The following is a 15,308-nucleotide window of genomic DNA, read 5'->3' as shown; positions in this document are numbered from 1 at the left end:
GCATGGTAACGTGTATGCTACGGTGTCTAAAAACAAGCATTCCGCACTAGGAAGGATGAGGTGGTCCTGTGTCGTGTCCGCATCGGCCATACATATTTAACACATGCCTTTGTTTTGAGGAAGGACCCTTCCTTCAGGTAGTACTAAACCTAACTTCCGGCTGGGTTAAATTTCGAGATGCACGGAACTTTTGATACAAAACTTAACACTACAAGTCCTGTGACTGGTGATAAATGTGAGTGTGTTACTTGTAAAACAAACAAAATAGTTTCATCCGAGCAAAAAATGTATGCAATTTTATTTCATCTAGTACAACTGTGTCAAGTAGACTTGTGTGTGAAACATTTATGGGGTGCCTGTAAATAAAAAGTACTAAACATTTTGTGCGAAACTAGGGGTGTTGTAAAAACATCTGGTTATACTGAAAATGAGTACGATTTTCTTCACTTAATACTTTGAGGTTGGGGTTGTAGTACGGATATGTATGGGACATATTTTGGTTGATATAACACTGCATATATTTTTTTTTTTCATTTTTTAAAATACAAAAGTTAACATGGTTGCCTATGGGATTTTATTTGGTATAGTACAACCTTCAATGTGAGCTACTTATCCGGAGCCGACGAAAAGAGATATACATACATGTATTTGGTGTGGTGAATATTTTAAATTCTATCTAATTTTTTTTTTTTTTTTCTATTTCTATACAGTGTTTCAAAATATACTTACTTTAAATATTGTATTGTATTGTACCCCCCCCCCCCCCCCCCCCCCACACACACAAACAAACACACACACACACACACACACACACACACACAAACACAAACACACACACACACACACACTGTCTCTGTCTCTATCTCTGTCTCTGTCTGTGTGTGTGTGTGTGTGTCTCTCTCTCTCTCTCTCTCTCTCTCTCTCTCTCTCTCTCTCTCTCTCTCTCTCTCTCTCTCTCTCTCTCTCTCTCTCTCTCTCTCTCTCTCTCTGTCCCCCACCAGCTCTCTACACTGTAGTTTTATACAATTAAATATTTATTTTTTATGTTCAATGTAAATTCAGGGTTTCTTCCGAAAAATGTAATCTGCTAGCCATGGGATCAGTGACCATTACTAACCACGATTAAAAATTCACTAGCCCTACTTTACTTTAAGTTAATACAATTTTGAGGGCAGGCTATTCATATTTACAAAATAGAGTTAACTGTAACACTTGACTTTTTTTCACTAGCCGTCGGGCATGGCACTAGCCACGGGAGTGTGGCTACTATAATCTAGAAACCCTGCTGTAAATAATCATGTTCATGTATTTTATATTTTTTCACACCGAAAAGACGACGTGTATTTTAGTGTTTGGTTGTCGTTTAGAAAATTCATTCACTCATTCAATTTCATTAATTCATTCATTCATTCCTCTCCAGTCTTCAGTGGGTTATGTAGATGGAAAACGTAACTGGTTGTGTGAGGGGAGACGAAGCTCAGTGGTAAAGTGTTCGCTTGATGCGCGGTCGGTTTGGGATCGATCCCCGTCAATAGGCCCATTGGGCTATTTTTCGCTCCAGCCAGTGCACCACGACTGGTATATCAGAGGCTGTGGTATGTGCTATCCTGTTTGTAGGATGGTGCATATAAAAGATCCCTTGCTACTAATCGAAAAGAGTAGCCCATGAAGTGGCGACAGCGGGTTTCCTCTCAATATCTGTGTGGTCCTTAACAGTATGTCTGGCGCCATATAACCGTAAATAAAATGTTTTGAGTCCGCCGTTAAATAATTTTTTTTTTTTTTTTTTTAACTGGTTGTGTAGAAAGTACAAGCGGTATGCAAATTAGGGAAATCCCCGTGTCTGGTGATCGTGGCGTATTGCAACAGCGAACAAGTCGGAAATATTTCGCTTCCATTAGATTAAGAAGAAATTTGCTGTACGGACAGACGTCTACACACAAAGACAGACCAAAGGTATGTTTAGATAGTGTAACATGGAAGACAAAATGCTGTGTTTTGTTCGATTAGTATTATTCACAGTCGGCGACCTACAAACGTTCAAGCTGTGACTAGATGGGCGCCTTTGCTCTATAAATAGCTTATCTGCACAGACGTACCCTCGCCCGCAACAAAACGTGGTCGGGCCGTTTGTGCTCCCTTGCACATGCCAGCGTGGCCGATCCCCTCTCCCCAAATCTTTTCCTGTCCTGGACCCTCCGGTGAATGCCGACACCTGCGCTCATAACAGGCGATAACAGTATGCTCTGAATGAGCACGCAACACACTATGACCTAACCTGACCTCAGATGTTGTAGACAGTTTGACAACACTGCTTAGCGAGTTAACCGCGAACAACGCGTTTCTGTGTATATATGTATGTCTGTCTACCTGTCTCCGTCTCTGTCATCCCTACCTGTATCTCTCCCTGTCTCCGTCTCCGTCTCTCTCTGTATCTCTGTCTCTCTCTCTGTCTCTCTCTGTCTCTCTCTCTCTCTCTCTCTCTCTCTCTCTCTCTCTCTCTCTCTCTCTCTCTCTCTCTCTCTCTCTCTCTATCTCTCAAAATAAAAACAAAAATAATATATAGATTTTAATAATGCAAAATAAGTTAACTTAATAAATAAATATATGAAATAGAAACAGACACTTATACAAAAAGTGAGTGGATGACGAGTATTGACATATTTTTAAAGAACGACCTCACACCAGTCCATATACCTAATATATCTGATTTCAGTCTTTGGAGTAGAATTTCTCAGTGCAGTCTGGTTGTAAGCAGATTCATTAATAATATATGTTATGACAAAAATAATGACAGATTTATTTTTAACCCTTGAAGATAGTATATGTAAATATTCAGAGTTGGGTAACTTTATCGTCATAGGTGATTGTAATAGTCGCACTGGTACCTACTGTGATTTTATAGTACATGATAGACTACCCGAATTTACAGATGATGTACTATCAAACGTTACTGAATTCTTACCTGACAATAATCTTAAAGCGCGTAATAGTTAAGGCAAAATCGAAAATCGATTTGGTAGGATACCTTTAATATCTATGTAAAACCAGTGGACTGCGAATCGTAAATGGTAGACATCCTGGAGACCCAAATATTAATAATACACATAATGTATTCTGTACCTGCCATTATTGTCGTCCATTCAGGGTCCAGTGATTTAGTCAGTCATTCGGGAAAGGACTTGGGGTAAATGATTTTTAGATATTTTGGAAATCTTAAGAGGATTCTTTCTGATACAACTTTGATGAGGTCAGCAATGCTACCCAGTCTTGTTTGTAACGGGGCCGAATCGGTAGAAGGGATGGAAAATAGACGTAAACGGGTTTACAAACAGACATGGTCTGAAATGGGTCTCTCAGAATGGCGGATTTAGAATCTGAATGATTGAATGTTTAACGACACCCCAGCACGAAAAATACATCGGCTATTGGGTGTCAAACTATGGTAAAGGCAACAAAAAAATGTGATGATCAATATAAAAATTCAACAGTTCAGTTAAAACACAGTGTACAGAAATGTGTAAAAATACAAATATTACAGATATATAAAATTAAAATTTATAATAAAAGTCCGTATCACGTAAAAATTGTACAACTAATTCTGGATGGAATCGAAATGATTCCATCACAGTTCGTGGTCCAAATATATCTTTTCGAATTACGTTCAGAAACTGACACTCCACCAAAATGTGACGCACCGTCAGAAGATACTGACAATGCTCACACTGAGGTGGAGGATCTTTCTTTAAGATAAATGAATGGGTCAAGTAAGTATGCCCGATGCGGGCACGACACAAGACTATTTCATCCTTCCTGCACTATCTATAGGAGGACTGCCACTCTCCCAAGATTGGCTTGATAGCATGAAGCTTGTTCGCAACCTCACCGTCCCAATCACGTTGCCAAGTCGAAAAGATAAATTTGTTGATATTAGTTTTAAAATCAGTATACGGCACACCAACCCTGGCATGAGGCAAATCCAAAGCAGACTTGGCAGCTGAATCTGCCTTTTCATTACCCCTGATGCCAAGATGGCTGGGCACCCAACAAAATACAACAAGTGTATTCGCAATAGATAAAAAGACACACTTTCGTATCACCATCCCAATTAAGGGATGGTCCAGCTTCATATTACTTAAAGCTTGGAGACACGACAGTGAGTCAGTAAAAATAATAAATTTGGATTCACTAGAATTCTTGATTTCATATATAACAAGCAGAGAGAAGGGGCATTTCAGGGGGGATAGGGTTGACTTGGGCTATTTATCGTTCCAGCCAGTGCACCACCACTGATACATCAAATACTGTGGTATGTACTATCCTGTCTGTGGGATGGTGCATATAAAAGATCCCTTGCTGCTAATCGAAAAGAGTAGCCCATGAAGTGGCGACAGCAGGTTTCCTCTCTCAATATATGTGTGGTCCTTAACCATATGTCCGACGCCATATAACCGTAAATAAAATGTGTTGAGTGCGTCGTTAAAGTATTTCTTTCTTTCATACGTCAAATAGGACGGCATTATGTAAAGTACGTTAGAGACTGAATTATGAGTTTTTAATTAAATAGGTTATCTGTTTTGTATTTATTAAAGGGACATTCCCGAGTTTGTTACATTATAAGATATTTCCGACTAATAAAATACTTCTACGATTAAACTTACATATTAAATATGTTTTCTTGTTTAGAATATCAGTGTCTGTATATTCAATGTGTTTTTGGTCGTCTTAATATTTGTAAGGAACCCAAACTGGATTCTGTTTTGAAAAAATTTCGTACGTACGACAAAATTATATTTCAGGAAATAAAATGAAATTTAACCTAGTAAAAGTATTAGAAAGATCAGAAACTAGTTTAGTATACAGCCACTAATATATTATGCAGAAAAATATATTTGATCTGTAATTATAATCGTAGAAAAGGCTATGTTAGTCGATAACACCTTAAACGTTGCAGCAAACTCGGGAAAGACCCTTTAAACCTGTCATTTAAAGAGAATAGTTGAGGTGATGAGCCTATGTTTTATGGAAACTGTATTTTGCAACGTGACAGAAAAGGTGTTAAATGAAACTCTAATCCTCAGGGGATTTCAATATTGGTAACACATCTGAATTCTCCAATCTATTAACTTCCAATCCCACATGTTTTGCATTCCTTAATGCCCTGGTAAATATTTTACAGTGCTTTTAATATAGTCACCCTTTAGCAATTCTGTAAAAATATTACTGTTGTGGAAATGGGAGTAGGGTCACAAAACGGGTGGATACACACAGAAAGCTGTGAGTCCGACAATGCTATCGTACATTTTCCAGCCCACGGGATGTAGGCCTTGACAAAAATCACTATGAGCATTCGTCCCCCCCCCCCCCCCCCCCCCCCCCGGTACAGACCGACCCCTCTGGCTCATGGACTATATGTTTCTTATTAATAAGTAATCTCAAAACAAAGAAAAAAAACACACAATTATTTAACGACGCACTCAACACATTTTATTTACAGTTATATAGCGTCAGACATATGGTTAAGGACCACACACATATTGAGAGAGGAAACCCGCTGTCGCCACTTCATGGGCTACTCTTTCCGATTAGCAGCAAGTGGTCTTTTATAGGCACCATCCCACACACAGGGTAATACATACCACGGCCTTTAATATAGCAGTCGTGGTGCACTGGCTGGAACGAGAAATAGCCCAATGGGCCCACTGACGGGGATCGATCCTTGAACGAGCGCTGTACCACTGGACTACTTCCCGTCCCCAAACAGAAAGGAAAAAAAAAAGCATGTAATGGAATTTTTTTTAGTTATGCACGATTGTATTTAATTTACGAGTATAACGACACATGGTTTTAATAACGTTACGCAACTCATGAGAAAAAATACCCTAAACCAATTCTATCTTACACCCCACTACCTAGCCCGAGTACTCTGACTGTAACAGAGCTAGACGGACATTTGGACATAAATACGCTCTCATTACAGTCAGAGACCAACCTATGTATATTTTTGGCAATTCCTGACCACCAAACGGTAGGCAAAGATTCCCGCTCTAATACCACAACAATCCTATGTTTGACGTCAAATACCTTTACATCGATCATTTTCGAGTTAACTGATACAAAAAAATCCACATATTAATCACTAATACACATACTACAGAAAGAAACCCGACAGCACCCACATTCAGCTACGCTTCGTGACACTCCGTCGCAACAATTACAAAGCTCGGCGATCTATTTCGAGACTGGGCGATTCCGCCTTGTGCAGCAGTTACAGGGGCCGTCTCATAAGAGGAGGCAGTACGTAGCACATACTTTTGCCGTATCCTGTCGATAACACCCCAAATGTATCCTTCAACTTCAAAATGGAATCATTAATGTGTAATTGTTTTGGTTTAATGACGTAATTAAATCCAAATTCATCCAAAACGGCATTAGCCAACTCTTCCATGTTGTAACGTCGCTTGGTATGAGACGGCCCCTGTAACTGCTGCACAAGGCGTAATCGCCCAGTGGCGATCACGTGATCTACGTCTCGAAATAGATCGTCGAGCTTTGTAATTATTGCGACGGAGTGTCACGAAGCGTAGCTGAATGTGGGTGTTGTCGGGTTTCTTTCTGTAGTATGTGTATTAGTGATTAATATGTGGATTTTTTTGTATCAGTTAACTTGAAAATGATCGATGTAAAGGTATTTGACGTCAAACATAGGATTGTTGTGGTATTAGAGCAGGAATCTTTGCCTACCTTTTGGTAGTCAGGAATTGCCAAAAATATACATAGGTTGGTCTTTAACTGTAATGAAAGCGTATTTATGTCCAAATGTTCGTCTAGCTCTCTTACAGTCAGAGTACTCGGGCTACCCACTACCCAGGTCCGTTTTGAAACGTAGTTCATATTATGTACATACATGTAAAACGTAACCAATTGTATAGAAGTTACAAGCTGTATGCAAATTAGGGAGATCTCCGTGTCACATGCGTATTACTAGCGAAACAAACAGGAAATATTTCGCTACCAGGCTGACAAGAAATCCCGCTGTGAGGACAAACAGACGATCGGAAACAGAGGAAATAAGGTAAAAGTACGGTTAGGTAGTGAACAGCATTGTCTAAAAACATACACATATTTATATCATATTAGGTCAACATGCAATACTTAACCGAGAAACTTGTAACTGCCCAAGATGTGACAAGACAGACGGGATAGAGTGTTATCTAAATAGGTTATTTATAGGCCATAGTACAGGGTGTATACCACCAAGTCGGATACCATAGACAACAATAATAACACGTGACTAAAACGCCTACATGCAGAACATCAATCGACATATTATGCACCATGGAAATAAAGTTAAAGTTTGTTTAGTTTAACGACATCACTAGAACATATTGATGTATTAATCATCAGCTATTGACAGTTAAAGTTTGTTTTGTTTAACGACATCACTAGAGCATATTGATGTATTCGTCAGCTACTGAATGTCAGACATCAGGTAATTTTAACATATAGTCTTAGAAAGGAAACCCGGTAATTATATCCATTATTAGCAATGATTTGTTATATGCATCATCCCATAGACAGGATAGCATATACCACGGCCTTTGATATACCAATCGTGGTGTACTGCCTGGAGCGAGAAATAGCCCAATGGGACCACTGGCGGGAATTGATCCCATACCGACGGTACATTAGGCGAGCGCTTAGCCCCTCCCACCGGATATAAATAGTACCACCGTTCACCATTATAGTAAATTGGGGGGAAGGAATCAAGCTGCTCATTTCAGACATAACGGGTAGTGTCTATGACTACCCTAGTTCGGCAAAAAAACAAATGTAATTTTATTGTTAGTAGGACCCCGCACAGGGTTCAAGCACAATGATGGTTGGTAAATTGACACTAGTTCAAAATAAATTACAGGAATATACTGGCCAGATGAATCAACATTTAATCACGCGAAACACTATCACAGTTATCACCAATAACAGGAGTGGTAGCCTCAAAGTCACATGGTACCAACAGGGCATGCATTTGGGATTTGTTTTTGACTGGCCAATCGGGCCACTTACAGCAACACTTCGACTCGCCCATACAACATTTGAATGGCCCGTGACCGAATCTCGTTAAACAAAGGAAGTTACTTAAATTGCACTTTAAAAAAAATGTTACCATATCATACAAACAATAATAACAACACAAAAGGAGGAAACAGAACTTGTTTTAGTTTTATTTCAAACTGTTCTAATTAAATTATAGTTATTATGTTGTCCCTGGGGTGGCTTCTTCTCCCATTTTCTTTAGGACAGCAGTCTTGTGTGCCGCACTCTCTTTGTGTAACTGAAAGAAGATGTTAACAAACTGAATCACAATTGACAACATTCAGCAGGCTTTTTATTTTATTTCATTCATGCAATGTACTGATATTGTTGTTACATACGGAGTAATTATTTAATGTTATAATATACAATTTTAAACAATATCAGTGATACTGTGAAACTGAACTTTTAGGCCTTAAAAATTACATTGAGAAGATTATCATTTGCCGCAGGGGATTGGTAAGTGTGTGTGTGGGGATGGGTGACGGCAGTGTTCCATCCCCAATCAGGAATTTGTTTGCCTTTATAAATTTGTTTTATAAAACACTGGAGGGAATGGGTGCCCACCCCACATACCCATCAATCCAGATTGCTGTCTACTACAGTGCTTTCAAGTTATGTAAATCCTATAATTGTGGATGGTAAATACAGACTACTTATCATAATTTATATCACATACCGTTATACTTTCCAACTTCATTGTGGAACATCCCTTCACACACATACTGACATTGCCCCCTGTACTGTGATCATGGTGCTTTAGGTAGTACTAAACCAAATAACTTCCGGCTGGGTCAAAGTTCGAGGTACACCAAACTTTTGATAGAGAAGTGAACACCACAAGTCCTGTGATTGGTGATAAATGTGAGTTTCATCTGGGCAAAAAATGTATGCAATTTTATTTCATCTAGTACCACTGTGTCAAGTAGCCTTGTGCTTGTAACATGTATAGGGTACATGTAAAAAGGAAAGAGTTCGACCCGCAGCCCTCTATATCAAAGGCTCTAAAGACTAACCCTATCGCTAAAACTACCTTAACCATTGAAAAGGGGGTACGGGTCGAACTCATGCCTCTATTTTTAGTGCGAACCTCACTGCTCAACAAAACTGACTTCTACACAACTGTTCGCTGACGTGTTGCTGTAAATATGATTTCGTACGGGAAAGGTGGAGGGGGTTGGGGGTGGGGGGGGTTAGATAGGTAGACCATTTTATTTTGCTTTATGCATTAAAATTATATTGCTTGCTTAATAGTGACAATGATTATTAAACTACTAAATATTTGTATCAAGTGACTCTAAACCAATGATGCTTAAAATAATCATAATGTTACATGCATTCTGAAAACACACACACGCACGCAAGCACGCACGCGCATCTGTAGACAGATACACAAAGACACACAAACACGCACATAAAAACACATGGACATACATAGGCTTACACACCCGCAAACACACTCACAGACGCAAAGACTCGCACATGCATACATATGCATACTTAATACACAAACACAAACGTACAAATACATACTCACAAAAACAAACACATGAACGTATACACATGCAAACACTAAATCATAAACACACTCACAGACACGCAAACACTCAGATACACATGCAAACACACATACGACACAAACACATTCACACACACAAACACACTCAGATACACATGCAAACACACACATACGACACAAACACATTTAGGCCGTCGGCTGAGCTGAAAAAGACGACTTTTCGTTCCACTTATCGATGGACTAAAAATTAACATTTGTATTAAACAAACATAAACATTTTCTACTATAATCGACTTGTTTCCACCTTCCAAACTTGCACATTTTAATAATTGCACTCAAAGTTCGGATTATATTGTTTTACCAGAACTCGATATCGCGTAAACCGTCCTGTTAAATTAAAGCGCGCAAGCTCAAATTGTAAATAATTTGTGACGTAACGATGTACAAAGTCACATAATAATATAGAAATTTACTAATAATAGTAACGGAAGTGTGAAGATTTACGTCCCTTAGATAACGGAAGTTGGTTCAACATGGCCTCAGAAAATGTCAACAAACGCAAATTGAAGTGTTTAATTCATCATTCCGGTAAAGTAACAGGCAAATTAACACCTTTTAGTTCTACATCATGGTTAAGACTTACTGAGTGCGCTAAAAGATGGCTAGAATGTGACTCTGAGAGCGAAGAAAATGCCATATCTAAAATTTTAAACGAACAGGGATTTGTCAACAGCCTTTATAATTCTGTAACAAATTTTGGCCACTTGGGATATCATAGATCCTGCTACCAGCGCTTTACAAACAGCCAACATATTGAACGGGCTCTGCGAGCTGTGCCACAACCTGATTCAACTGACATGTGTCCTGACCCAAGTAGTAGTGACTGTAACACAAGTTATGAACCACATTGGAAATTACGATCAGCTTCCATCCTGCAATTATCAGCCAGCACCACCCTTCCTGCTATATGTATTATCTGTAAAAGGACTGATAGATTTGTAACACTCCATCACAAACGTACCAGAGACAAACTGATACAGGCGGAAACAATGACAGCAGGTGAGTTTTCAGTCACTGTCTTAAATAGTATCCTAAAAATGTATTGTAAATTATACTTCTATTCAATTGTCAATTCAGACTAGTACACCTTTTGATAATATTTATGTAGGCATGTATGTGTTAATATTTTACATGGGCAAAATTAGCAGCTTAGTTGGCCCTCCAATAAAATACATTGTGACAGGATGTTAAATTCAGTCTGCAGGATTCATTGTTCCATAGTAATTTACTTGTTATTTCACTCTCTGGACAGTTATTATAAATGCATGATGGACATAAGTTTTAAATTGAAGGCAAACTGTTCTAATGTTCCATGTATGAATTAAAAACATTGTATTTGTGCAATAATTAATATCATGACCATGTTTTTCAACAGTTTAATTTTTGTGTCACTTCTTAGACATATATCCCATTTACTAATTTAATTGTCATTATTTAATTATGATATTTATATATTACAGTGATCGTTCAGATGAAGACGGCCTACAATTTGCAAAGGCATATGAACTGTATTGCACATCTGTTATTGAAACGCGCATGATAAGGAATAAGGAGATACTGAGAATGTCAAATCTTATTCGTCTATTCCACCACTACGTGCAGAAACATGAAGGAGTAGATCCATCAAGTTACAGGTAACAGATATATGCAATCTATCTAAACTCTTGATCATTGTGGTACATTCTGTCTAATATAGTAGGGAGGCTCATCCCATGTAACATTCTGAAGGGGGTTTAATACTTTATAGTACATTTATTAAGGGGATAACTTATCACAGATAATGCCTGGTTTAAAATTACACACATATCAGGGCTGCTTGTTGGTTTGTAACAACTCCTCCCACTTGGTCGATGCAAATGGCAGGAAAATTATGTAAGACCTTAAAGGTTTGGTCTGACTCCACCTTATGATGCTTTGTAAAGTAGTTTGCCTGTAGTACTCAGACTGAGCAGCCTAAACTACTGTAGTCGTTTTTGTTTTTTTGTTGCCTCCCTCCCAAACTTAATTTTTTTTTTAATAATATGATAAAATATATATATAATATGCTTATATACATATTGCATTTAATAATATGTATCATGATAGTATTACATATACATTGCTGTGTATCTAGGTGACAGATTAATTGTGTAGTCAATTGTTATTGTTGTGGTGTTTTACATGTAGTATTAATTAAGAAATAATTGCTTTGTGCCCTTATGTGTATTTTGTTTTAATGAACTGTGCAACTCATCTTCCAAAAACCCTGTAACAGTAGTCCTGTGAATAGTTCCTGACAATTTCAACCACCTGGTTGTTATGTTGTTTTAGATATCATGTCTTCAAAATGCTGCAATGGGCCATTTTCAATAAAATCTTCCACAGTATTAAATTGAAATTATTGCAGTAGTAATTAAAAGTTCAGCTATTCAGTTATTTTGATGAAATTAAGGCCCCAGATACAGAGAAACAAAAAGTGTCATGCCCACATTCACTTAAAATGTTGTCATTATTGACTTGCAATAAATCAGAAACTGAATTAAAAATGAACATGAAAACAAATAAGTTTGCCCAACACATTACATACAACATGAAACAAGATTTTATTTTAATTTGGATTTATTACTTATTTTGTGAAAAATATGTCAATAAATTAAACATATCGAATGAATTCACATTTTGGAGATTCTGACTTGCACTAAATCGAACATGCAATTAGATAACATGATAATGAGCATATTTGCACAACCTATTAAATAGAACTTGAACTGTTTTATTTCAATTATTATCTTATGACATACTAAAAAACAGTATGCCGAACACATATAAAATACAACATGAATTCATCATTTTGGTGACTTTGAGTTGCAATAATTATTATATTAAAAATGTTAAATTTTGCAACGGCCCATTACATAGAACATATAACTAGATTAGTTTCAATTAGTATTTATTATTTATTCAGAAAAGACATGTCAAAAACATAAATACTTTGGCTCATTATCTTATGTCTTGTATTTTTCAGAAGTGATCAGCTGAAGCGTCGACTGAAACAAGATTACCCACAGCTAATTTTTCATTCACCAAGTCGACAGAATATGTGTGATATTGTCTATGTAGACTCACTTTCAGCAGATACCATGGTATTATGGATGAATGAAAGTGAGTTTGAATCAGATTTCTCACCCAGTGACACAGATTCTCAGACCAGTGCTAGTAGCCCACTTAAGTCAATTCATCACTATCATGACAGGTGTCAAGAACCGAACACGGATCATCAATTTGCAGAAGATTTCAGCAACATTATCACCCAGAATATGCCAGTCGCTTATTGGAATGCACGTCTTTACAGGTTGTGATTCCACAAGTGTTTTTTATGGAAAAGGAAAGAAGAAAGCTTTTGAATTGACTATTGCATCAAGTGACTTTATTGAAGCATTCTCAACATTAGGTGAGCAGTTTGATTTGAGTGAATCAGTCTTCACAGTACTTGAGCAATTTGTCTGTAAATTGTACGGACAATCGAAATCTACCAGCGTAAATGAAGCTAGATATCAAATCTTTTGTATGGCGAAATCATCAGAAATTAGTTTGCCGCCAACTCAAGATGCTTTGCGACAACACTGCAAAAGATCCAACTATCAGGCAGCCATTCACAGAAGAGCACTACAGCAGTTCATTTCCCCTCCATCACCCACTAACCATGGCTGGAATGTGAAAAAATGATGAACTGCTTATTTACTGGATGTCAAAAGACCCAGCTCCAGAGGCTGTTCTTTTGAATGTACACTGTAGATGCAAAGCAGGTACATGCTCTACTGCCAAATGTTCATGCCATTCAATCAAACTAGCTTGTACAGATTTTTGTAAATGCTCCAAAAGCTGCTTAAACAAGAAAGATGATGACATGAAATTAATCGACACAGTGATGATGATGATGACGATGATGCTGATTATGATGATGAAGTGTGAAAATGGCAGGGTTTCTTGCAGAAATTTTGTTTAGGGTAGGCTCTATTTTGTTTTGTTTATCATATGTGACATTGGTGAGAGATACTGGATATTTAATGATACTTTGATGATTAAGACTGTTTCATTGATATATGTCACTGACACTGAGTCATACAGGAAAATGTGAAAAAATGTTTAACATTATAAAAAAACAATTAATCTGAAATTTGAGGGTACACAATTTTACTTGTTTTACCCATTATTTTTACCCTCTGGAAAAATACCTGGGAAAAGATGATGACAATGAAGTGTTATCAACACAATGATGATTAATTACGATAATGACTGATTATATATTGCACTATTATGAGTATGTTTATTAGAATGTTCTAATCAGGGTTTCCTGCAGAAATTGTTTTTAGAGTAGGCACTTTGTAATTCTTTGAGATCGCTATGCAATTCTAAAAGTAATACTATACAAAATAAGTAATTGCTAATCAATGGATAATTTTTGCTAATCATTTCTAAAACAAAATGTTCCAGTATATACATGTATAAGGATATCATGTTATGATAAAAGTGTTGCTAATGACAGTTGTGATCATGATGTCTAAAATGAAAGGTTTTTTTTTTTTTTTTTTTATATTACATATTATCTTGAAGAGATTGTTGCTATTTTTAGAATTTGACATGTTTCTATTTGGATAATTATTAAAATAATACAAAATATATGACAAAATATGAAGTACATTGTGAAAAGGAACAATATAAATATATATGTAAAATTTGCAATTGTATATGTTTAGTTATGCCAATGGATACGAGCAAATTGTTTTATTTCTAAAAATAGCACTATATTTACATTATCATGATTTACGCAGGATTTACTAAACATCTTGCAATTTTTTCAAGTTTTTTATGAAGATTATACATATTAATGATGAAATATACACAATTTGTTTGAAAACATTTGCATTTTCAAAACAAAAAGTAAATAACATTTTACTGTTTGGAAAATTATGACTGAATTTTTGTTTTGTTTTTAATCGTAAACATGCGTTAACATGCTTCAAATTTGTGTGCTTAAATGAAGTTACTAAATAGTAACATGGTTCTCTGACAAACACAAATATATCAATTTATTTAATATGAGATGATTATTAACAAAGTTATGAGTGTTCAAAGATGACACGTATCTGCATAAAAATACCTAAAAATTTACCCCGACAGGGTACCTTTAAAGTCAAATTTTATAAAGTTGTGCAAGTTTGTTTGCTGGAAACAAGTGAATTCCATTAGGTAAGACATGTATATACATGAAAACATAATTGTTTTTTAGTCCATCTGATAGTGGAACGAAATCATATTTCTAGGCACATATTTCAGCTCAGCCGACGGCCTAATTCACAGACACACAAACACACTCAGAAACACATGCAAACACACACATACGATACAAACACATTCACAGACACACAAACACACTCAGATACACATGCAAACACTGACACATAAGACAAAAACACATTGACAGACACGCAGACACACGCAAACTCTCATACATACGACAAACACACACTCACAGACACAGGCAAATACACCGACAGACACACAGAAACACACTGACAGACACACACGCAGACACATGCAAACGAACTGACAGACACACGCAGACACACTGACAGACACACACAAACACACTGGC

The 15,308-nt window shown here is 36.9% G+C and overlaps 2 protein-coding genes across 2 annotated transcripts in view; both read left to right on the top strand.

The window, feature by feature from the left end:
* Positions 1–1,748: 1,748 nt before the first annotated feature.
* Positions 1,749–15,308, top strand: part of LOC121386915 (BTB/POZ domain-containing protein 6-like) — a 22,035-nt gene continuing 8,475 nt past the window's right edge. The window contains exon 1 of the mRNA XM_041517967.1: positions 1,749–1,956. The gene's annotated coding sequence lies outside the window, so the exon portion shown is untranslated. The remainder of the gene's footprint in view (positions 1,957–15,308) is intronic.
* On the top strand, positions 11,139–13,221 carry LOC121386916. The gene is made up of 2 exons (XM_041517968.1): positions 11,139–11,307; positions 12,678–13,221. Exons 1-2 carry the CDS (start codon positions 11,210–11,212, stop codon positions 13,009–13,011), a joined length of 432 nt encoding a protein of 143 aa, XP_041373902.1. The 5' UTR covers positions 11,139–11,209; the 3' UTR covers positions 13,012–13,221.

This window comes from Gigantopelta aegis, chromosome 12, assembly GCF_016097555.1.
Source record: "Gigantopelta aegis isolate Gae_Host chromosome 12, Gae_host_genome, whole genome shotgun sequence".
Lineage (NCBI taxonomy): Eukaryota > Metazoa > Mollusca > Gastropoda > Neomphalida > Peltospiridae > Gigantopelta > Gigantopelta aegis.
Note: the sequence above shows the minus strand (reverse complement) of the source record. Positions and strands in the feature narration are given on the sequence as shown.